This window comes from Xiphias gladius, chromosome 21 (assembly GCF_016859285.1).
Source record: "Xiphias gladius isolate SHS-SW01 ecotype Sanya breed wild chromosome 21, ASM1685928v1, whole genome shotgun sequence".
Lineage (NCBI taxonomy): Eukaryota > Metazoa > Chordata > Actinopteri > Istiophoriformes > Xiphiidae > Xiphias > Xiphias gladius.
The window spans coordinates 22,165,401-22,189,535 of record NC_053420.1 but is presented as its reverse complement, the minus strand read 5'-3'; the positions used below and the strand labels follow the sequence as shown (position 1 = coordinate 22,189,535).

Genomic DNA, 24,135 nt, shown 5'->3' with positions numbered 1-24,135 from the left:
AGAATGGTTGGAACGGTGGGTATGCAAAATTAAAAAACTAGAAATAAACCAAAAAAACGCGTTTTAGTCAAAATTTGCTGTCTGTATTTGCGTCGGTGTTATCACGGATGGAACTTCCATCATTTTCTACCACGGATCATATTATTGTGCTTTAATACTGAAGGCAAATTAATCTGTTTTCCTGGCCTCGTAGCTGATGCCTTGACGCAGCTCGAGCCTCCTCTTAAATCTCTGTCTACCCATTGGCGGAAATATGCACCAGGTTTGTCGTTTTGGAAAAGTTTTTTTTTTTTTTCCCGAAAGAGGGGTTCTTTTGGAAATCGTAGCGTGATAAAGTTTAAAAATGTGAACCGAGTTAAAGAGAACAAAATATTTAAAAAAAAACAACAACATGTGAACTCAAAACTTCAGCGTCAACAACCGGGAGCTAAGTTACTTACCTCGAGGAGATGCTTTTTGCTGTCGTTAACATCAGTTAGATGTGGCCTGTTGCTGCAAGGCCTGCCGTGCAAAGAGCCTAACATACTCAGGATTCCCACCGTTTGATGAATTGGCGGTGGCATGGCAGGGCAGGAGCAGATAGCCGGATGCGGAGTCGATGTAATGGTCCTTTTCGCCGAGTCGTTGTACGTATACACAGAGCTGTTGACGGTGGCTACAGTGTGTGGAGGGTTGTCGGGACTGCTAGCTGCTGCTCTTCTGTATGTCTTCTGCCTGAAGCCTCTGCTGTTGACGAGACAAGTAAGCAAATCCAATGCAACAGCTCTCTTCCCTCTATCCACTCAAATCTCTGTCTTGATCCCTCATCAGGAAAAGGTTACATTCCATCTTTGAATTCCCATTACCTTGTAATCATCCCACCAGGGTTACAATGCAAGGAGGCTGCTTGAACCTGATGACGGGGAGTTAGACAACAACCAGAGTGACTGTGTCAGCAACAGCAGAAAGGATGCTGCAAGTGGTACCACCAATGAAAAAGTATTACTCTCTCTAATATCAATTATGTTGTAGCGTTATCCAGGTGGAAGGGATAGTTACATCAAACTTATTCTGGTAAAGTGATGGTTAAGTGCCGGAAATGACAGTAGTGACGGTTGTACACATTTTTTTATGCTTACTTATTAACTTCCCACTAACCATTGAAGTCTGTTTACCCGTTGACCAGGAGAAGAAGCAGCCACCCATGAACAGTGATGTGGCTGCGTTTGCATCCAGAGCAAAGGTGGTTTATCCCATTAATCAAAAATACAGAGTAAGTCTGTGCATACATATTGGTATAATGTAGTTAAATGTGAGTAGACTTAGCAAACTAACATGCCACAATCCAAGTGCATTTGGAGTTCAGTAAGGTGTATGATGATCACAAACTGCATGCTACTGAATATAGTCTATGTACAGCTAGTTCAAATATACTGTTGTGTCTGCAATTATCTGTACTTGCCGATAAGGCTGTGTATTAAAAAGCTTTCTTGCAAACTTTCGCTGCATCTGTTAGCCTTTAGCAGACGGTGCATCCAACCCATCGCTACATGAACACTCCAAGTTGGCAGCAATGCCTAATGAGGAGTCATCTTCCTCCACGGACAGAGAGTCTCTGAGCCAAGAGCAGGACAACGATGATAGCAGTCAGTTTATCTCCTCCTCGCTGGTCCCCAAGAGCCTGCAAAACCAGAGCTTCACCAGGGTATCTCACTACCCTCACACCCTGACACTAGCAGGGTACGGGTCTCTGGTCTATAAACGTTAAGCAATAACCATATGCCTTAATCTTACAGCAAGTATGCAGAAACCAGAGTTTGCCGATATTGATAATAGTCTTGCTATCTCTGCAGTTTTGAAGGTAGAATCAGCCTTTACTGTCTGGCCCTGCAGGATATACAACAACATTGCTCTCAGCTTCAGGAAGAAAAATATCTGGTGAGTGTCATTTGTTTTATTTCATGCTAATCATGTGTATGTGATGTTCTAACTGTTTGTGTTACTCTGTATTTCTTCATATTGCCACTATAGATTTTTCTTCAAATGGTGAAAATAATATTCAGCTGCCGGTTTCCAAAAGACAAAAATGATGCTGACTTCTGCAAGAATATTCTTCAAATGCAGGAAAAGGTAGAGCCAAATGGCTGTTACTGACAAATGGCTTTTTGTATTCATCATATGTTCTATGTTGTGAAATGAACTGGTGTTTTTTGCACTTACATGCATAATGCATTCTTTTTGCAGTTCTTGATTTACTCTGCATTGGAACACTGACATTTAGATATGAATCCACGGGGAAGTATATGTTGTCATTTGTCATTTTAGGAACTAAAGGAGCTTAAGAAGCAGTTGAAATTAGGCCAGCCTGCCAGCGAGAAGAACAATGATGCTCCCTGTACGTTGGAGGAGATTGAGAGAGCTCAGAAAGATCTCCTTGAACGTGGCCTTCAAATGGTAAAACCGAAGAGAAAAACCCATAAAGCAAATTATTTCACAGTTACACAAATTCTAATAATCTACTACGTCTAATAGAACACCTTTGTTTGTGGTGATAGTTCAGTTGGGAAAATGAATGTCTCTTCACAGTCCAAAGGTTTCAGCAAACATGTGGAGGACTTGTGTCAGCATCTACTGAAGAGGACCAGCAATTTCTCTCCGGATGAAGCCCAGGATGTGATTCTGTCTCTCATCAAAACTCTTTTGTTAGTAGAGAACCACCTGGTGAACACACAAGAGGAAGACCTAAAAGTAAGCAATACTTGGTTGGCATACCATTTATTTGACATCTCATCCCTTGTGTCATCGTTAAAGTATAACATGTTTCATACCTCTTAGAGAATACAGCAGAAGCTGCTGTGGTGGGAGGAACTGACAGGGCTTCTTCAATCCCAACCTGCCATGCTAAAGCGGGAAGTGTCTCTGAGGCAGGGCTTGATAGCCACAACACTGGAACAGTTGACGAGTGACGACATCTTGACCTTTAGCCACATGGAAAAGATACTTTCAGAAGTTCAGGCCACTCTGACCGAAGGCCTTCAACGGTGCACCGAGGGTAAGACACCCAAACTGAAAATGGTTTCAGTTTCATCTAAGAAAATTCACCACAAGGTACTATCAGGTCAAAAAAGACAAAAAAAAAACAGGAGACGGTTGGCATTTATAGTGAATATTTTATGGTGAGCATTTTACGGGTTAGGAAGGTGATTGCAAAAGTGAAAAAAGAAAAAAAAAATAGTGTAGTACCCAACTTAGCCCAAGACTGACCATGGTGTGGGAATGTGTTAGATTATACTCAACTAGTTTCTGGTGGCAGGTAGCAGTGGACAATGCCTAGCCTAGTTTTCAAACTTAATTGACGTACTCTCTCAAAATAGACCATTTTCTGGGGATCCTGTTTAGCTCCTTAAATAAGGTCAGCACTGAATATCATTCTAATACTGCATCCCAGACATCTATGAGTGTAAGACTTTACAAAGACTCTTACTGCTGTCGTGCTGTTTAACCAAAGACACAAAAAACTGTTAAAATTAACAGCATTGCTACTGGAAATGTACTTTGCCTGACTTGGTTTATTTTACTGTTCTGTTTGTTTTATTATTTTTTGGAGATCTGGCTAAGCATGAATGTGGTGACTTTACCTCATATCTTATGTTATCTATATTTTGTATCCAAGGACAAGTGGAGACTTTAAAAAGTTTTATTTTTTATTATTAATTGACTATTTACAACATCAATAATAAAAGTCATATTTTTTACTCAAAGAGTTGGTGTAACATTGATTAGGACAGAGTTGTCATTTACTACAAGAACAGTCCATATTAATCATCATTTGTATGATAGTCAGTCAGCTGGCTTAGCAAGTATTTTAAAAATTACGCAACTATTCAATCTAAAAGTTCAATTTCAACGTTGCAGAGTGCACACGGAAGACAAAGGAGCTGGTGAATGACAAGTGCAGCAAAGTAGAGGCCAAGCGGAAGAAGCTTCTGAGGAGTCAGACCAAGGAAAAGACCCGCACCCTGGAACTGAGACAGACTCACGGTGACCTACAGCGGCTCAGCAAGGTCAGAGAACATTTTGCCTCCCTTACGTTGATATGTAGATCAGAAATTACTGTTACATAAGAAATAGGCCAAGCAACTGGCTGGAGATTCCTGCAGTTAATTAATTTTTAGGTGTGATGCAGACATGAGACCTTTTCTGGTTTATAATTGTCATTGTTGGTGCCTGAATCTCTTCTCTTCTCTTAGCTTTAATATTAGTGGTTACATATGTAGCAAAAAAAGACAGACAAGATAGAAGCACATAAAGCCCATGTAAGTCCTCTGGTATCTAAATCTGAACTGTGACCTCTCCTCCAGCTGTACCAGGAGCTGCTGATGAAACACAGGCAGCAGATTTCTGATTTGGAGCTGCAGCAGGAGAACAGGGTGGCTGAAGCTCTCTGTGACATTTGGAGGGTAAAAGATTGAATGTTACATTTTGTATTGTGGGGATGCTTGTTTGCGTGTGTGTGTATATATCCGCTGTTCTTACCTAAAATCCTGCATCTTCAGAAACTTCGTACCTCCTGGTCAAAGAAGCTTGGGGAGCTAGCCAAAGACATCTTTCTCGCCTCGGTCCCTGCCCAGTCAAAACTCTCTGCTGAGCACTGTGAGAGGCTGTGGTTGGATCTGGAGCAGAAGTTGGCTGCACAGCTGCAGCAGGCAGAGTGCACTATCAAGCTGCAACTGGAGGACATGAGGGCTCAGCTGGACAAAGATGGACAGGTACACACCATGTGGTGGAGCAGATACATTGTATCTTCTTCTTTTAATCTTCATTTTAACTTCTATATTTATGCTTGGCAGCTCGATTCTTTCAGTATTTCATATTTGTTTTTTAACATTGTTTTTATTTTGCTTAAATCTAAGTCCAGGGGTAATTTGTACGAGTTTAATTATTCTAAATGCTTTTCATTGTTTCTAACTGAGCCTCTTTTTCTGTAGGTGTGGAGTGAGGAGATGGCTCTGGTGCAGTCCTGTCTCAAACATCTAAATGAGCAACAGATGAAGATCCTCCAAGCCATGGTGGCCAGACAGAGCTACACACTCAACAGGTGTGTAGGAAAGCGTGTCATAAAGTATTCATGGCGTATTTCGGTTTTGAAAGACGTGGTTAGAATAAAACTAAATTTGCACTGCAACAGATTTCCAATACACATACAGTAAGTGGGCATATTCACTTAGTGTATGTCTGAATCCATTTTTATGAAGTGCTGTAAAATAATGCGATATGATCCTGTCCTCAGTCAAGTGGGAATGCTGATAGAGAAGAAACATGAGCACCTGTTGTTGTCGGTGCAGAGGTGTTTTGTGGTCAGGCACTTCTGTCTGCACATGCTGAAGGAGATGAGGCTGTCCAAGCTGAAGGCGCTCTCTCAGACTGATTTCAGAGCCGTGCTAATGGAAGGCCCCAGTAAAAACCAGTCCTGTGTCAGTTCAACTCTCAAGGTGGGAAAAAGGCACACGTGTAAATGCAGTGTTTTGACTGACCACTGAGTCTGAGAATTCATTACTGAATCTTTCAGTTTATTGAGAATTTGACTTTGAGTGCCTCTAAGCACCCCTTTGAAGCATCCTCAATAGATTTACACCTACACTAAAAACGCTGCAGCATGGTTGACTGAAAGAACTGTCGGGGCTCAAATGCTCTTGCCTCTTTCCAGTCGCAGAGTAGCAGTGCCAGCCTAGCAGAGAGGCATCTGGGTCCAGAGAGTCAGCTGGTGGGCCACAGCTTCCAGCAGGAGTTCCTTTCTGAACTGGAAACAGGAATGGAGCTTCTTCAGAGCCATGCACAGCTGGTGCTTGGCAACACCCTCAGCCACGCCATCCAACAGATGATGGAGACCCCACCCTCTCCGAAACAGGACGGCAGCTTGAAGGTAGGGTTTGAGTTAAAGTTATTTGTTTGTGAAGATTAAAAAGAATCTCTCCTAAATGACCTTCCCGTTGTGGGTTTCTTAGATTAGTTAAGTAAATTACCACTTTTGTTTTATTTTTTGTTTTGTTTTTTCTCATTAGCACCACCTGATAGAGGCGGCGTCAGAGAGCGTATACGTGACCAAAGATTCTCTCACCGCACTGGTCCAAAGCTACTATTCCCACCTACAGGACGTTGCCACAAAACTACAGCAGGATCAGTCAAACATCAACCTTGGTGAGATGACAGTCACAACGTGTGCACACGTTCACATCTGCATAAATCCGGATTTTAGTGTTAATACTCTTTGTCGAGACAAATGCTGTATGAATTTGGTGTTACGTTTTCCACGACTGGATGCTATAATTACTGTGTTTCATTAGTAAGTCATAGGAAACATGTTAGTTATGGTTAAATGATTACCAGGAATTTGTTAGACCTGTGTTAGTGACCATGGATTGTTGATTTACCAAATGAATAAACCTGTAGTAGTTATAGCCCCTGTGGTTGCTACCTTGTTATTTTAACTGTTAAGGCAGTGTGAGGAGACAGTAGCTGTGTCCGAAATCCTTGATACATACTAATTCTATACAGTATGTACTACATACTAATTTGCATATTATACTGTTTAACAAGTTTGTATATCAAAATATCAACATACTTTACCATTTTATGCTAATATACTAATAAAATACTGCAGGCAATATACAATATATACAGTACAAATACAATATGAGTGATGTTGGTTGACCATCAAACTGCGACTTTGGAAGTTACTGCCAATTAAACTTCACAAACAGACATCAAAATGTCTATTTCTACTAAATTTAGTCTGCATTATGTTTGATTTGAGAAAAATGTATTTTATCACTTTTCTAGTGTGAACACACTACATATTAAAAACCTGGTTTGAATCAGTACGTAGTATGGATTTAGGACATGTTGACAGTTTTGAGCAGACAGAAGACTCCAAGTTACAAAAATACTTTGCGTTAACTTCAGTGTTGTGAACTTCTTCAAAAGTTAAAGAGAAGCAAGAGAGCAGCAGTCAGCTGAACAGAGCCTTGCAGAGGGAGCTGGTGAACTGGGGCAAAAAACCCACCTCCGCTGAGTTTCAACAGAGGTACAACAACCCTGACAGTGCTGGTATTTTTTTATGGGGACTGCCAAGTTAAGTTTACATTAAATGAGCATAATTTTTCTTTTCAGAGTTTTTCTATGTTTTTGTGTGTATTAGGGTCGAACTTCACAAAAGGAGGGTGTTGGAGCTGTGTGATCTGGACCAGGAGACGGTATATGAGGAACTGAGGCGGAAGAAAGTGGCCCAAGATCAAACCATGGAAAGGATCAAAAAACAGTTATTGGTTAGTATGCTTCTAGTCTACTGTATTTCTCCACTTGATGGTAGGTTTATGAATATATTTACAATCCTGCACGGTTATTTTCTGTAAGCACTGTGTTGCTGTGGCCATTAGGAGGCAGAAGAAAGCTTCATAAATGAGCTGGCAGACTTGGCCCGGGTTTCTCTCCACAGTCCAGAACCAGAACCCAGTGGGGAAGAGGACAACGTTGGTAAGCAACCTTAGCTCAGAGATTGAAAATACATTATGTATGCTGAATGCCACTCTTGTGTTTGCTGACCTTCGGGATGTTTTATTTCAACAGGTGATCAGAGTACCACAATACTGGACCTGCTAGCCCTGAACCCAGCATTAGATCCAGCATTGAATCCTTCACTAACTCCAACTATTGTAACTCAAGTGGTGAAATCAAAACCAAAGAAGAAAATACAACAAGAGTCCCATCTCAGCTGAACTCTCAACACAGTAATGTTCATGTATTCATATAGAAGTGTCTTGTAAAAATCTTCTCTTATTTTTATAGTTGTTCTTCCCGTATAAAGTAATACCACTACTTGTCTGCTGGGATCAGTTTTGTTATTGTGAATGTACCTCCCTTTAAATGTTTCTAGAAGTGTTTTGCTTTAAGTCGGTTACTAAAATGTTGCAATAATGACAAAAGCAATCAGTTTTTCCAATTAATCTATGTTATTGTAAATGCTATGTACCATCAAATAATGCAAGTCTGAAATAAGATAACAAAGCAAATATCTTTTGAATGCATCATTCAGCTTCTGTACTTTTTTCACCTGGTATACAAAAGTGTCGTGCTACAGACCTGAAAAAACTGCATTATTGTCCTACATCTAAACCCACATTGCTTTTCATACCACGGCTCATTCACTGCATTGATTCCCCCTGACTGCTGAGCACACGGGATGATGGATGCGCTCTTCAGTAACTTGTCAGATGAATTACAGATGTCCATTCTGATTGTAGCAGAGTGCTACTACTCAACGATGAAAGCCTCGGCCTTCTCCTGCTCTAATGGGGTTTTAAGTACAACCCTTTATGGATGATAATGCAGAGTAATGGTGAAGAGTCTGGGCGGGGGGGGTGCCTGAAGTCTGGCAGACACTTGTGTGTCTAGGCAGCAATCTAGCAGGCATTTCACCCTAGAGCATATGGTTTACTGTCAGTTTGGAGTTTTAGGAGTATCAATTAACAAACATCAATTTTTAATCTGTCCTTTATTCCTACATTCACCTTGCGCACATAACCAATTACTGCTGTGGCACCCTGAGAAAATATGCTCCCGGTCCTGCGCCACTCATACACTCTTGCCAAGAGTGTGTCTCTCCTCCGTTGTATGTATTAGAAATGTGGGTGCACTGTTGACTTTGCACTGTCATAGCTGATCTGTGGTGAGGGGAAACCGTTTGGATGTATTTTGAGGTCCCTTAGGGGACTGCAGGGACTTGTGTGAAGATGACCTGATTTTCTAATTTTCTCCTCTCCTGCCTGGGCTGTGGGTTAGTCGCTGCTACAAACAGAGAAGCCCACGAAAGGAGTGTGACAGTATGAGCCGACCCGGATCTCTTTGGAGTATGGCCTCGCTTTTGGCATAAAACTGGATTTTTATTTGTCAGCGTTGATGGGAGCAGGCGTGGTTGTAATTCTCTTTCGGTAGATTCAGGTAAGTGGCTTCTGGGCTCACCTCCGCTTAAGCTACACCTTTAGTGAATTGTTTACAACCCAAATTAGGTTTGAAACATTGTCATGACAGTAGTGATGTCCCGGCTGATACACAGACACAAAAGGGGACTCGCATTACAGACTTTTGCACTTTTTTTTTTTTTTAAAGAAAATTCCCTGCCCTGATCCTCTCTTCAGATCGTTTTCAAATGCGAACCGATTACTCGGGATAAAGTCACTGAAGGCGTGTTAGTATTCCCATCGACACATCCCGCTTTTGCTCGGTGAAGTGGCAGATGTTGCCTTGAAGCGGTTAATAGAAATGAGTGGATTAAAAATGTCCAATGAGGTAAAGATGTGCGCAGTGTGACGGCGTCATCAGATCAGATGATCGTTTATTTTAGGGCCAAAAATAAGGTCGCCGTGCAAATGCCCGTTCAAAGGGCCCTTTCCATCTCAACTGAAAACTAAACGGTCTGACTGTCACATATTTTCGACCAGTTTCATGCTGACTATGAAACAGCATCAAATCTGAACACTGTTGATTTTGTAACTAAGTGAAACTCGTAATTTAGTGAAGAACTGAAGTCAATTTTGATATAAAACGTTTGATGTATTATTAATAGTTTTATTACTATTGTTAACATTCAATATAATGATAGCAATTTTGATGATCTATAAGATAAAATAAGACAAATACAATATATCAATACATAATAGTATCCAAATAATGCTTTGTTACTATTGCTTTATTATTCCTATTAACATGTTAGATTTATATACATTTTATATAACATGCTTCAAACTTTTACTATATTATTATTATTATTATTATTATTATTATTATTATATTTTCATTAAATTTTGAAAAAAAGATGTGTTTTCTTTCTCAGAGAAAGAGCTGGAAACTTTTATTTACATCTGGTGTTGAAAATTTACATGCAGGTATCACAATAAATATGGGACTTAAATTTTACCTGCAATCATGTTTATGTCTTTTTATACTGCATTATGTCTCTTAAAGGCTTTGTATGTGTTATGTAAAGCACTTTGAATTATCTTGTTATCGAAAGGTGTTATACAAATAAACTTGCTTTGCCTTGCTAACTGCCTTGTTTTCCCTCAGGTGAGCAGCCATGGCTAACCTTCAGCAGGAATACCCCGGGGTCCTTCTGGGGATCCTGGATGAGCTGGCCAATATGCGCCAGTGGCTGACCTTCCAGGACCTTTGTCGCATGGTCAGCACACGCTTTGACCTAGAGCACCTCATCGAGCTCAGGAGTTTGCTTTTTGCTGCTGCCAGCCGGGACCCCTGTTTCCCAGCCACTCTCTTCAGAGACCGGGTTTCCACCAGAGGCCAGGGGCTATCACCCATAGGTGTCGCTGCTGACATTGTAACTATCTTCAGTCTTATTCAGATGACTGGTGGCCCCCCTGATGACAGTCAGCCAATGAGAGCCCAGACAATCCTCCCCGTCGACCAGTCCCCAGGCCCCAGTTTGCCTGGAATCCACCAGCTGAACATTTCTGGTCGAGAAACAGCACACGCCTACTCTGATTCCGGTGGTGGGCCTATGGACCAGCACTTGCTGTTTCCTAAATCGAATTACTCAGCCCGCAAGCGAGCAAGTCTTCCCCCTGATCCCATCTCACTTGTGTCCTCCCCTCCAATCAGGGCAAGGGCTGTGTCTTTCGACTTGCCTCACACAACACTCTTGTACCCTAGCGGTCAAATCCCCGACGAGGTCATGAAGAATATCTACCTGCCTTTGGAGACGGACAGTGAGTCTAGTGGAGATTCTGCACCCGTGGAGGTCTTTGAATCTGAACAGGGATCATCTGTTGACCAGAAGAGAAACATCTTTAGGAAGGACTTCCATAATCAACCGCCTCTAATACCCCAGGTGACCATCAGCAGTGAGTCTCCTAGTCCCAACAAGGGGCAGAAAGGCTTTAAAAATCACAGCTTTGAAATGATCCCAAATCCTTACCCATCACCAACAACAGTCCACCAATCGCCAGAGCAGCGGGCGAAACATGAAAGTCTTGATGACCTACAGGACTCAACTTATTTCGGACCTGGGTCAGTCCCAGAGTGGTCACCTCGACACCTCCAGCTTCCCAGGACCCAGAGGCCCATCTGGGGCAACAAGAGTCACAGTCTAGAGGACCGGATAAGCTTGGGTAGCGTTGAGATGGGAATGGAATCACAAGGGGGGCAACTTCCAAGACGATCAACCCCTGCTATCAGTAATTTAGGGTCCTCAGGAGGTGAGATTGGAGATAGTGGACTGCCAACTGGAGGTGATGGAGTCAAGGCTCAGGGAACCCAGACAGACACTCCGGACCCCCGGCGCCTCCGTAGCCTGGTCCACGCGGATCGTCTCTCCTTCATGACCTCATTGGATGACCCTGAGATTGGTGAGGATGACATAAGTGCCATCTTTCGTTTCTTAGATGACATAAGCATGTGTGGTTCCACGGGAGTCCTTCACCCCAGTGATGGATCAGGGGCCATCAACCACGACACCCCTGAGGCAAGACGTGGACGCTTAGGTCAACTCCAAAGGCTTTTCCACTCTTTGGAGAGCAGTGACGATGGGCTGAAGGCCAGTGTCTGTAAGCTGCTGCTCCGTATGAGCCAAATAGAAAGACAACTGGAGTCATTGAATGATGTAAAGGCTGAGATTTCCCAGGTGCTGTCTGCTCTGCACCGACTGGATGAAAAGATCCAGCAGCCTATTGGTGGTGGTGGACAAGGCAGCAGTGGACGATGGCTTGAGCCTCTCAGCGGTGTCTCATCCTTTATGAGCCACCCTGTAACTCCTTCTGAGTCATCAGAGCCTCAACCTCTGTCTGTATCGGGGCATTTGTTTCCAGGTACCAGCACTAGTAGTCTGGATTGGAGCCGATGGAAGACGCCATTGGAGCAAACAGAAAGCAGCAAAGGCCAGGCCGATTCTAAGGGGGGGAAAGAAGGGAAGAAGGATGCATCATCTCGTCGGGCCTCCAAAACGCAGTCTGAAGAGAAAAGTGTCTCTGATTCCAAACAGCCGAATGTTTCTAATTCTGCAAGAGACTGGACAGTGTCATTCTCAAAAAGTAAAAATGGCAAAGCCCCACACGGAAAAATTGGACAGGTAGAGTAATTCTACTTTGTACATTTATTCTATATTTTCCTTGATGCTTGAAGAAATAATGATGGGATATTGGTTTAAATCTTTACAGTACATACTGTTTGGTCATGGCTGCAAAGAAACACAGCTAATTCTTTCAAATTCATATGCATGTTTGGTGGTGGTATTTAGTTAAATTAACAATGTCAACTATGCCTCTCAAATCTTTTTAAAAGGTAAAAATAGGTGTTGTATATAAAATCTACATTTTGGCCCATTTTCCTTCTAGGCAGATCAGTCAGGCAGCACAACTAACCTGCTCTCCCGAAAGTCCTCCACTCTGATGGAACAAGTGTTTAACTCATCCCTGTTCCGCCACAAAGACAGCAGTCTGACAGGTGGGCTAACCTCTGGGAGGATCATGGATGCCAGAGTGGCTGAAGGGAAGGGAAGGCCCATATGGACTGTAGACGACAGAGAGACACAAATCTCCCCTTTGGACTTACGGGTAAGAATAATTGACTTGTAAAGGGCTACAATAGTTAAAAGCATTTAATTATGTTATGCTTCCTGTAATATTTCCTAAATTAAGTTAGTGGTTTTAATCTATAAACGATGAAATCTGCCATGCTTTCTGCATTTTTCTTTCTTTTTTTAAGATATGCTTTTTATTCCTGGGGATAACTGGCCTAACAGTCTGTACATGCATTATGCAGCCTCAAGGAAAGTGGGGCTAGCAAAATACAACTAAGCGTTACAAGTTAGTCATGCATAGTAGGAAAGAGTTAACAACATTTGAATACGTTAGATTGTGATTTGTATTCAGTCCATTTGAGTTTATATCTGCTCTAAAACTCTGCAAATGTAATGTTCCTTAGGCCCAGGAGTCTCTTAACCCCAACAATATGGAGTTCTGGATGGACGACATCTACACCCCAGGCTACGATGCTCTGCTCAGGCGTAAAGAGGCTGACCTGCGCCGGGCCAAGGTCTGCAAACTGATAGCTCTCATTGCCACTGCAGTAGCTATCGTTCTCATCATTGTCATTCCTATTTGCACCATGGCCTCATGAAGACCCTCACAGACAGTCCACAGTGCTGTCCGTTTTCATTCAATTTAATTTATTGATTTTTCAGAGGCTATGTGCTGTATCCAGGAACTTGCACGCCATTCCCATTGAGATTAGTAAATGAGAGTGTGACATAAGGACCCTAAAGCTGTATCAGTAATCAGTAAACGTACAGCACCTCCTCACCCTTCTCTGCATGCAGCACCATTATTCATGACTTCAGAAAAACAAGAGGAACTGTAGCTTACTTTGAAATCACGCTGAGTCACTCCCTCATGCACTTACAACAAATTGTAATTAATCTCCCATGCTGAACAATTTGTTTTTTGATTATTTAAAGTCATTTATTAAATGATTTATGTTCTTAATCATTTCAGGTGGCGGTAAGAGGAAATAATTACGACTGAAGATTTTAAATAATTCTAAAATAACTGTGAGAGTATATGTTGAAACTAATAATACTGAGCCAATGCAAAAGTTTCAATTTCTTTTTATTCTCTAATTTCTTCTGCTCTTTTCTGAGAAACAACACTGTTACAAAAGCATTGTGAATCAGCTTCAGCCTTGAGCGCTGCCTGACTCCTTTTTGCTGTTCCCTTGAAAAAACTACAGGGCTTATTTCACTTCTGTGTAAAATAATAGGTTTATCAGTACATTAGACTTTTACATCTACAGTTTATAAATAGTGATGTATTCTGCCAACAGGAGGATTTTTTATTTTCTTTTAGTTTGAATGTACTTGTACTTCCTTTAAGCAACAAGATATACTGCTCAAGCTTAAATCAATAAAAAAAATATTTTTCTAGAGTTCCCTCACATTTTTCAAACTGGAAAATGTGAGCTGTTTAATCCACTCATGAATGTGTTTGGGTTGTGGGGCAGGGTGTTTACCAAGTGTCAGGTTTCAAGAAATGGAAGATAAAAAGGTTGTTGATGCCGATGATGATTTGACCCTCTAGCAGTGAAGGAAAGAGGGAGCCCTTTCCAGTAAACACTCTCTAAGTGGGAGATTCCACTTGTAATTCAATTGATGGGATGTTTGGAGTGCACCCATGCACATTACCTTTTCTCTTTACTCACTTGGCCAGAGCTTTCCCATATACCTGCAGACTTACTGAGTACCAACAGATTCATCTGATGTCCTTTCACAGATGATTAAAGCAGTTTTTTCCTGTGGTGTGAAATTCCATTTTGTAAAAACATCCCGATATCTCCGACTCCTGGTGCCAGTCTATAAAATCCATGGGGGGTTGACACAAAATATGTACACCTGTAAAACATAATGGAATCCAACACAGTACCTCCAATACTACCTTTGTAAAGCTTGAAAAGTTCAGTTTTTGTTGAGACTGTGAGGGGAGGTGTTGATTGAACAAGGTTGCATATCAGTAGCCACAGCCTCAAAATAACAAGTTAATTAAACACCTGACACTTTACAAAAAGGTAAAATTGTAAGCCTCACAATACTGCTGTTGCAGGGCTCGTGTATTTGATTGCATGACATTTTTAAGGTGTTTGTACTTTGTCCACTCACTCAACTTTGCTAGATATTGATGATTTTGTTTCTGTTCAACAATTGATAAGCAATTTTCTCCATTTATGATTTTTGCACCAAAGTGCAAAGAAACTATGCATATCACAGGGAAAAACTATATCAAAATGCTTGTTTTTGTTTTTGTCAGACCTTTAATCTTTACTTTGCTTTTTGTACAAGATATGCACAGGATGTATAGCGGGTGTGTTCTGCTTCAGTGCATCCTCCTAAGTAGAAGTATATCTGCCAAGTGATCCCCATGAGGCTGTTTGTGGATCCATTACCCTTCCAGTGGTGCCACTGATGAACCCTGTAGTCAGCACAATTCGCAGGTGCTTCCTCTGAAACTATTGTGCATTAGAGACTCCTGATACTTTTTTCATCCCTGAAATTTGGACCTTGTTTTTGCAATATCCATGCACCTTTTAGACAGACAAATGAAAATCTGTGAACTCATTATTCAGGTGAACACTGAATAAAAAAACTGCACATAAATGAAATAAAATGTGCAGGTAATTACAGTACAAGTTACCAGTATGCAATGCTTTATATGATTGTGAGGGTGTACGTTGACCTATGTTGCCTGTCTGAATAAACTCAACAAAGTGGTAACAGGCCTTTTACAGTATGTTCATTTATCTGATAAATAATAAATTAAGACCTAATTGTACTATGTTATAAACATGCACTTAAAACATTAATGTGAATGAAAAAAGGTCTCTTGAAAGGAACTGCGCTATTTTGCAAATTATTTATTTCCCATCTTTCTCTTGGTAAAGTGCTTGTTTGATTATACTTTCAGATCGCAGTAATAGTCCACTCAGCTTAAGAAAGGGCAAAGAGTGGTTGGTGTAAAAAGAGAATTCAAGCAGTTAAATGATCCATAACTGGAGGAAATGTACATATAGAGATGAATAATTGATCAAGACGGAGGGCGCATATTGACTGACAGATCCTATTATCTCAAATCAGATCTAATGGTGGTATTCAGCAGACACACACACACACACACACACACACACACACACACACACACGCACACACACACACACACACACACACACACACACACACACACACAAACACACACACACAACGTTCTGAGGGCAAGTGTAATGCTAAATCTGACAACCAATGTACTACAAAACATCATACAGGCACACACAATTCAGTTGTTTAAAAAAATCCAATGTGCTTGGACACATAAATCTAAATAGTTTGCAAATGATTTTGTATGTGTGTGTGTGTGTGTGTGTGTGTGTCTGACTGGGTTACCCTCATTGAATATTGCACAGTAGAGCTGCTGCTGCATCCAGATATGCCATCCGTGGCTGATTAATGACGCTGTTGTGTGCATCTTATGTGCCAGGCCCACAACAAAAGGACACAGTCACTGACTGTTTCAGAGGATTTTCGGATTTCACAGAGACTGAACTGTAGTGCACGCTTTGATACACAGTAAGGACAGCAGGAGGTACAGATACTGGACTGACTCACCTCAAGAAAAACTGCCTTTTATTTATTGTGAAAAAAAGGTACAGTTAACAAGTTAGAAGCAGATATTTGAAAGAAAGGGACTTCAAGCACAGATCTGATTTCAAAAACCTCCAGAGACTGTTCAATCTACAGACCCAGACCAACTGGTCACTGACTTTGAACTAGAGATTCCTATTTAAATTTTTGTGTTGTCTTTCCATACAAGTGATGAAGAAATACACTGGGTCATTACAATGTATTAATGTATAATGGAGGTCATCCATAATGAAATGGATTACTCCAGATTCTTTACATGGTTATATAGAAGTTTATTAACTAATAATGAATTGGACAATAAAAAAGAGAGATTAATAAAATAATTTACAAATATATATGTTAACTGAGTCAGTGGGTCAAATAAAAAAATGTTTGTTTGCATGAGAATGTAAAATCTATACTTAAAATCTATTTTTTAAATTGACCTACTTATTGATTATATAATATATAATAAATGAGTAGATAATTTATTAATTAATAAAATGTTGCCTTAATTTATGTTTATATCATACAGTGAAATTTCAGTTAATGTTTCTTGGTATAAGTATTTTTAAGACTCCTGAGGTACACTGTAATAATTATATATACATATACATATATAATGTCATATAATAAACGTGTCTTGAATATTGCAGATATGACACATTATCTCATAAGGCTACCTTCTAGCGAATTATGCTGAGACACCTCTAACCACCTCAGTGACTCCTGTGGGATGCTTGGAGTCCTGTTTTTGGGGACCCGAGGAAATTTATCTCCAAAACCCGGCCGCAGTTACAACTCAGGATGTATGGGGGGCGATAGAGCGCTCGGTCTACCGCCACACAACGCGACGAGGAAGAAAACCGGCGCTGATTTTGAACTTTGAAGAAGAATGTGCAAACTTTATCACGCAGGTGTGGCTCTGCTGCTGCTGCCGCCTCCGCCGCCGCCGCCGCCGCCGCCGCCGGTGGAGTGGGAATAAACCAGTTAACCTCCGCTCTCAACATCGGATGGTGTTACATTACATATCAGCCGCACTTTCACGGGAAAAAAAAAAAAATTATACAGGTCGGTGTTGTTTTTTCCTTTGACCAACGCAACGATGGGAAGCTAAGTCGTGTCATTAACATGCTAATGCTAATGTTAGCGTGCCAATAGCTTCATCACAGGCGCAGAAACCGATAAAACAGGCGTTACATTAATTTTGTCAGTAAGCCTGTGAGTCGGTTTGAGCACAGTGTAGATAAGGTTATGCCTAACACTGAAACACAAGTAACATTAAAATATGTTACGTTTTTTTTTTTTTTGTTCGTACTATAATATAGTCATCGTTTAATTTCTTTGAGGGCTAACCTACTGACATGAATTGTGTATTTACTGCTCATTCAGTGCTAACTGCAATGTAAAACGCGACCAAAATAGCAATAAGTAACATTGGCATGATCATCCGTAACATAACATAACATAACGTTCACAATGTCATCTCCCTACTAATCTAACTAGGTTTGGCTTTAACATAGCTGCAGGAAGACACGATGGAGTCGCCTGTGGTGAACCTGTACAACCAGTTCCAGAGTCTCAGAGCCCAGCTGGACGGTCTGAATGAGGGCATTGAACCGCGTAAGTTATTTCCACAGTTGGTTTTGGTATTTGCCACCTCTTTAGAAGCCTGTCAGTGAAACACGAAGGAGTTTAAGTGCTTGTGTAGCGTTACTATCGTTAAACCATTCTGCTGTGGCATGGTGCTGTCGTTAGTAGTAGTAATAAGCGGGGTGCGTTTTTTATACTGTTTCCATCCCAAAGTCTGTTAGTTGGTGCAACGAATTATTAACCACACTTTACAACAGAACACTCTTGTCTTTTTGTGCCGTCTTAAGGTAATTTGCATCACTGCCACTGTAATGAAAGGATTTTTGGAGACCTTAATACACATAACCACCACAAGGAAAAACACAATATTGGTGCCCAGCAGCAATACATTTTGTTTTCTTCCATTGCCTTATTCAGAGTTCCTCCAGATGGCAGTGAACTTCGAGGAGTGCCGTAAGAAGTGGCTGCAGGCAGGTGAAGAGCTGGTTTCATGTAAAGAGATGCTGGCTAAAACAGAAACCGAGAGAGGAGCCCTGGAGGTCAAACTGAAGCACGCTCGCAACCAGGTGGATGTGGAGATCCGCCGGCGGCAGAAGGCTGAGACAGTCTATGAGAAGCTGGTTAGTGCAAGAGAGTTTATAGGTTACACAGCCTCTTATTTACTTCCATTATTGTGCATGATCTACTGTACATAGCAAAAGAGAAAAGGAAAGAAGATAGATTCTTAATCTTTAAGTAATGCAATGGTCACTTTTCTTGGCAAAACTCACCTCATAGGTCAATATCTAAACTTAATGTAATTTTTGTCCAACTAGTAACTGTTCATTATAACTACATAATCTCTGTTTATGCATTTGTCTGTGGGTATTTTGTGTTCATATCCACCTGCTGCTTTGTGGGTGTAACAGGAACGTCAGCTACAGCTGATCCGGGAGCTGCTGATTTCAGAGACCAACGGTAACAGTGTCCACCTGAGCGAGGAGCAGCGTTCAGCCCTGGCCTTCCTCAGTGCCCACTCCCAGGCAGCACAGGCTGCTAAAGGCAACCTCGACTCTAGCCGAAGGTCAGACCCACCTAATCTGGTTCTGAAACAGCTGGAGGTGTACCCCCCCCCCCAGAGAGTACAGATCAGACAGCAATGATTTTAGGTGTTCAACTAACCAGGATGCCTTGTCTCTTCTTGAGCTTTCTGTTATCTTGAGGGTACTGTACTGAAGCACTTCATTTAGCTAGTCAATATACTGTCCGTATATTGTATTGTAATGTATAGAGTTGCAGCATACATACTGTACACTGTGGAGGACAGATTCAACATGTGAAATATTAGTTTCTATATTAAAGCTTTTATAATTCACCAGAGCATTGTGTGATTCTGCAACTAGTCATGGAAAGAGGAAGAACGTCAGACAGGAAGATTAAATGCTGACTTTAATTTATTTTGCAGGTTAACTACCATTGATGAATCAGCTTCTTTGCTGTCAGACATCAGCTATGACCATACGGACGACTCTTTGGTATTTTTATATGTATATATACATTTTTGTATATATATAAACATGTAAATAGTGGGACAACAGTGTTTGGTAAAGGACACCAATAATGACTTGACTTTGTAAGTACTGTGGTCTTTCTCCACTTTTCCTGTAGGACTGGGATTCCTCTGTGATGAAGACTGTGAGACTGCGGAAACGGCAGAAACGAGTGAGCGATGCCTTAACTTAAAATTTTCTTTGCCTGCATTAATGATGATGTCATTTTCATCATTTGTCTCAGGTTAGGCGTAAAGGCAGTTAGGGGTCTCAGTCATGTTTTGTATTCACCAGCACAAGTTTGACTTGCTATGTCTTCCATATTTTTTGCATTGGCCAATCCATGAGAAAGTATCTTTAATAGTTACATTTAAATCCCCAGCGTTCCTCCAGAAAACTCCCTGAGGTTCCTCCACAGGCCGTGAAAAAACCTCGCTCCACTGGACGCACATCAGATAGGGTAATGTTGAACTTTGCAGCTAAATGTGCTATATAACACTAACACCTGAATAACAGAAATATAAAATAGCTATCAAGAAAAAGTAAACCTCAGTCATGATTTTTTTTCCAAACAAACTCAAATGTACATCAGTTTGCTGAAAAGAGCGTTAAATATCTTTCTTTATTTGATTCAGATGAATGAGTCCATCGTGGCCAAAACTACCATCCTTGTGCCTGTAAATGGTGGTACTGTCGAGGCAGTCTCCACCATTGAAACTGTGCCGTACTGGACACGCAGCAGAAAGAAGAGTGGTGAGAATCTTGTATATTTTTTTTATTATTATTATTATTATTTATTTTATTTTTTTAAATCTTGTTTACGGGACCTGACAACAAAAAATAACACTGATTCTGACCGTAAAACAATGTGCGGTTGTGTGCACAGTTGCTCCGGCGTGGGGTGATACAACCACCACTGACCAATCTGAGACTGCCAGTGAGGCTCCCAGCACACCAGTCTCAGATTTTCCAGCCCAACTCCGAACTCCCAAAGCTAATGGAGGAGGAAAGAAGCACCACTTCATCCCCAAAACAGTAAGACTGTATACTTATTGTTGTGAGAGAGAGAGATGATTTGGACTCTATATCTATCTGCATCAGCACTGCAGGCTGGTTCATCTTGTTGAAGTGTAATCTACTCAACCTGGGCACTGTGTTCCGTCTATCACTAAGGTGATCAAGTCTGAATTCTGTGTGCCATGTGGAAGAAGAACAAAGTTTGGCAAGATGTACCTTCGCTGCCAGGACTGCAGGGTTGTGACCCATCCAGAGTGTCGTGACCGCTGTCCCTTGCCCTGTAATCCCACAGCTATTAGCACTCCCATCAAAAACACGGAGGTACATTTTTCTCATTGCTTCATTACACATTTCCTCTTCATAATTTTCTGTTACTTTTATGTTACCTACATAAAAACAGACGTGTTCTGTTTGTAGGCCACCCTGGCCGACTTTGCTCCAGTCACGTCCCCAAAGATCCCAGCCTTGGTTATCTACTGCATTAAGGAGATTGAACACAGAGGCCTACATGAGGTGAGACAGACTTTATTCAAGTCCTTGTTCACTTGTCACCTTCATGCTAATGCTCTGATCCTTTCCCTTGAGCAATTATAATAGATAATTCCTTCTCTTAGTAGTTATCTCATTCAGTAGTAATACAGTATCACAGGCAGACAGACAATGAGAGTTGGTTTCTTTTATCTTTTCCTCGCTGCAGGTTGGCCTGTACAGACTCTCTGGCCACGAGCGCTTGGTGAAAGAGCTGAAGGAGAAGCTGATTAGAGGAAAAACTCTACCTCCGCTTAACAAAGTACAAGACATCAACGTCATTACAGGTGTCCTCAAAGACTTCCTCAGGAACCTTCCAGAGCCACTGCTCACCTTCCACCTCAACAAAGCCTTCCTGGAAGCAGCTGGTGTGTTTCCGAGACGTGCAGAATGGTTTACAGAGGATTGCTGTATCTAAAATGTTCTTTAATGGTCTCAATGTTTTGTACCATTTTTCTTTTAATATCAAGTATTTGAATTGAGTAATTAAAGCACCTCTTTTGGATAGAGGGAACAGCCATATACATGACCAGTGTAAATGTTTTTGTAGAAATCCAGGATGATGGCAACAGTCTGGCCGTGTTGTACCAGACCATTAGTGAGCTGCCTCAACCCAACCGAGACACTCTGGCCTGCCTGATGATTCATCTGCAAAAGTAATTTTCATTACAATTCAAAAAGGCTTGTTTTAGCATGTTCTTATGCTAGAATCAAGCATCTTGTAACCAGCTACATCTCTGCAGAGCAGGTCAGCTCGCACTGTTGAAAAGACTGTGAAATTTCATTTGCCACTCCTTTCTTTCCCCAGGGTGTCTCAGAGTGTAGATACAAAAATGGATGTGAACAACTTGGCTAGGGTCTTTGGCCCAACCCTTGTGGGTCATGCTGTTCCCAACCCAGACCCTATGACCATCCTGCACGACACAAGTAGACAACCAAGGGTAAAGAGAATGAGAAAACAGAATAAGTGCTATGATTATACATAAAGTTATTGAGCCCTAGTCCAGTGTTTGTAAAGTAGCACATAATTTTTCCGTCTCAACTGTATATGGCCATGTGTGCCTTTTGTTCACTGTGAGAACAATGTTTTTGTTCTTTTGAAATGGTTTTGACCAAAGATCATGTTGGTTCTGTCTCCAGGTGATAGAGCGCTTGCTCGGTATTCCAGCAAGCTACTGGAGCCAGTTTGCCTATCCAGATAACACAGCAATGGACAATGCTCACCAGTTTGATACTCCAGACCACAAAGGTAAATCACTGAAAGCTATGTTGAAATAAACATGATGAAGGTACTTCCAAAATTAATAGCATGACTTTAAGACAATGTGTTGGATTGTATTTTAGAAGAACTGTTTGTTAGTAGTGAGCAAGATATGATAAATAAGAGATTTGAGCCTTTGTAAATAACAGAACTGGCTGTATTGCTCTTTAATTTATCTCTAGTGAGCATATTGGGACCAGTGACCACTCCAGAGCACCAGATGATGTCTAAAACACCGTCGTCTAGCTCACTGTCCCAGCGCATGAAGCAGACCCTCTCCAGCACCACTATGTAAGTTCACTCTCACATTCTGCTCATACCTAACGGAAACAGGTCTGCATTCTTAATGTCGCTTAGCTTTATCCAGGATAATATTAGCCATATCAAATTATCATGTAAGTTCTTTCACAGCTAGTTTTTTTTTCTCTTGAGAGCAAAATGAGAATTGATTTGTGAATCTTGGATAACGTTATCTTTGATAGCTGTATCCAATATGGACAATGAAAATATTGATCAGCACTCATAGCACTGGCTCAGCATAAATCTGGGAGCCCCCACACAGAGAAACGTCATTCTGTATTATCTTTTTAAAAAATTTCACATTTCTCCTACAGCTCATTGAGAGTTTGTCATTTCTAAAGGGGACTATGAAATGAAAATCATTCCCTTGTGCATGTGAAATTAGTATTTTAAAATAAAAATTATCATAGATTTTATTGTTGTGTGGACATTGCACTGTGTGTTTGTGCGTGCGTGCGTGTGTGGAGAGAGAGGTTACATTATCCAAGCAGTAATTTGTGTATTTTATACAGGAAAAATATGTTGTTAAAAGCCCTGTTGTTATAGTTAGGCAGAGCTAGACTGGGAATGCATGAATTTACCAAAATGTCAGTCCAGCACAGGCTGTTCACACCCACACAGACCTGAGAATCTGATCTAATAAAGCCACTAAATGAAAACACCTGTCTGTCTGGGCTGACCCAAGGGTACGTAGCGCCGCTAAAATAAGGTTACTATACTGTATGTCTTAATCTTTACTATTACCAAAAAAATAAGTGCCATGTAGGTCTCTTACGTTAATGGAAAAAGATTAAGAATCACAGTATTCATCAGAAAAAATGTTTTAGGAATAGTTGACATACTTATATCCTTTTTGCCCAGAGTTAGGTGTCTGTACCCTCAATATGAAGCCTGTGGGCGCTTACCTTAGCTTAGCCTATTTTAATATGAAGACCGGAAGCAACTGGAAGCTTTAGAGGTTCTGGTAGGTGGATTTTTTAAAACCAGGCTACCTGTTTTCCTCGTTTCCAGTATTTATGCTAAGTTAAGCTTGTCTCACCAGCATATTTTGAGATTAAAGAATAGTTTTACCAATGACAGCTCCAGAGAAATTTTAAGCTCTTAACAGAAAAATACAACCTGAAGTCAAATCATCAACAATCAAGTTAAGGGTTAGTTGTTCACATATGAAGACTGCATTCCCATGTTAACCTATAAACATTCATCGTCAGTTGTGCTTGCAGTTGTGTTTGCTAAAATTACAATTAATAAACTTAAAATATTACTGTCCCCACCCCACCCCCCACCCCCCATCCTTAGATTTGGGAGCAAGAGCAAAGCAACCGACTCTAACAGACAGTGCAACTTCTTCGCTTCTCCACAGCTGAAGTAATGAAAGAGATTTAAAAAAAAACCTCACCCATGTTGTACTTTGGGGTTACTTACTGCAATACCTGAATATATATTCACATAATCATGTGGGGAAACTACTGTGCAATTTTAGCATGTAATATTTTTATTACTGATTTTTATTCTAGTGTTTTAACCAAGACTTTCTATCCAGATTTTTTTCTTTGAAAAGATTCCTGCACATGAGTGTTGAAGGTTTTTTTTTTTGTTTGTTTGTTTTTTTTTTTTTTTTTTTTGTTTTTGTTTTTTTCATCATCTTTGATTACTAATGATTTAATATTGACCAAAACTGTGGTCACACCTATGTGATT

At 40.8% G+C, this 24,135-nt stretch overlaps 3 protein-coding genes across 3 annotated transcripts; all 3 read left to right on the top strand.

Annotated features, from left to right (window-relative positions):
- Positions 1–191: 191 nt before the first annotated feature.
- Positions 192–8,042, top strand: LOC120807106 (ellis-van Creveld syndrome protein). Its single transcript, XM_040158802.1, has 20 exons — positions 192–741; positions 865–978; positions 1,166–1,252; positions 1,496–1,719; positions 1,833–1,917; positions 2,011–2,109; positions 2,305–2,433; positions 2,566–2,727; positions 2,815–3,031; positions 3,895–4,043; positions 4,341–4,439; positions 4,536–4,748; positions 4,968–5,077; positions 5,270–5,471; positions 5,687–5,902; positions 6,042–6,177; positions 6,964–7,063; positions 7,178–7,304; positions 7,416–7,512; positions 7,606–8,042. The coding sequence occupies exons 1-20, from the start codon at positions 562–564 to the stop codon at positions 7,752–7,754; spliced, it is 2,895 nt and encodes a 964-aa protein (XP_040014736.1). The 5' UTR covers positions 192–561; the 3' UTR covers positions 7,755–8,042.
- A 2,069-nt stretch (positions 8,043–10,111) lies between these two features.
- LOC120783381 (major intrinsically disordered Notch2-binding receptor 1-like) lies at positions 10,112–13,164 on the top strand. Its single transcript, XM_040116346.1, has 3 exons — positions 10,112–12,115; positions 12,381–12,599; positions 12,970–13,164. Exons 1-3 carry the CDS (start codon positions 10,112–10,114, stop codon positions 13,162–13,164), a joined length of 2,418 nt encoding a protein of 805 aa, XP_039972280.1.
- Positions 13,165–17,117: 3,953 nt separating this feature from the next.
- LOC120782901 (rac GTPase-activating protein 1-like) lies at positions 17,118–23,819 on the top strand. Its single transcript, XM_040115454.1, has 17 exons — positions 17,118–17,278; positions 17,714–17,830; positions 18,218–18,420; positions 18,709–18,863; positions 19,245–19,314; positions 19,448–19,501; positions 19,712–19,789; positions 19,965–20,082; positions 20,216–20,364; positions 20,503–20,667; positions 20,764–20,859; positions 21,044–21,242; positions 21,425–21,530; positions 21,683–21,815; positions 22,015–22,123; positions 22,318–22,426; positions 23,735–23,819. The coding sequence occupies exons 2-17, from the start codon at positions 17,746–17,748 to the stop codon at positions 23,805–23,807; spliced, it is 1,902 nt and encodes a 633-aa protein (XP_039971388.1). The 5' UTR covers positions 17,118–17,278; positions 17,714–17,745; the 3' UTR covers positions 23,808–23,819.
- Positions 23,820–24,135: the final 316 nt, after the last annotated feature.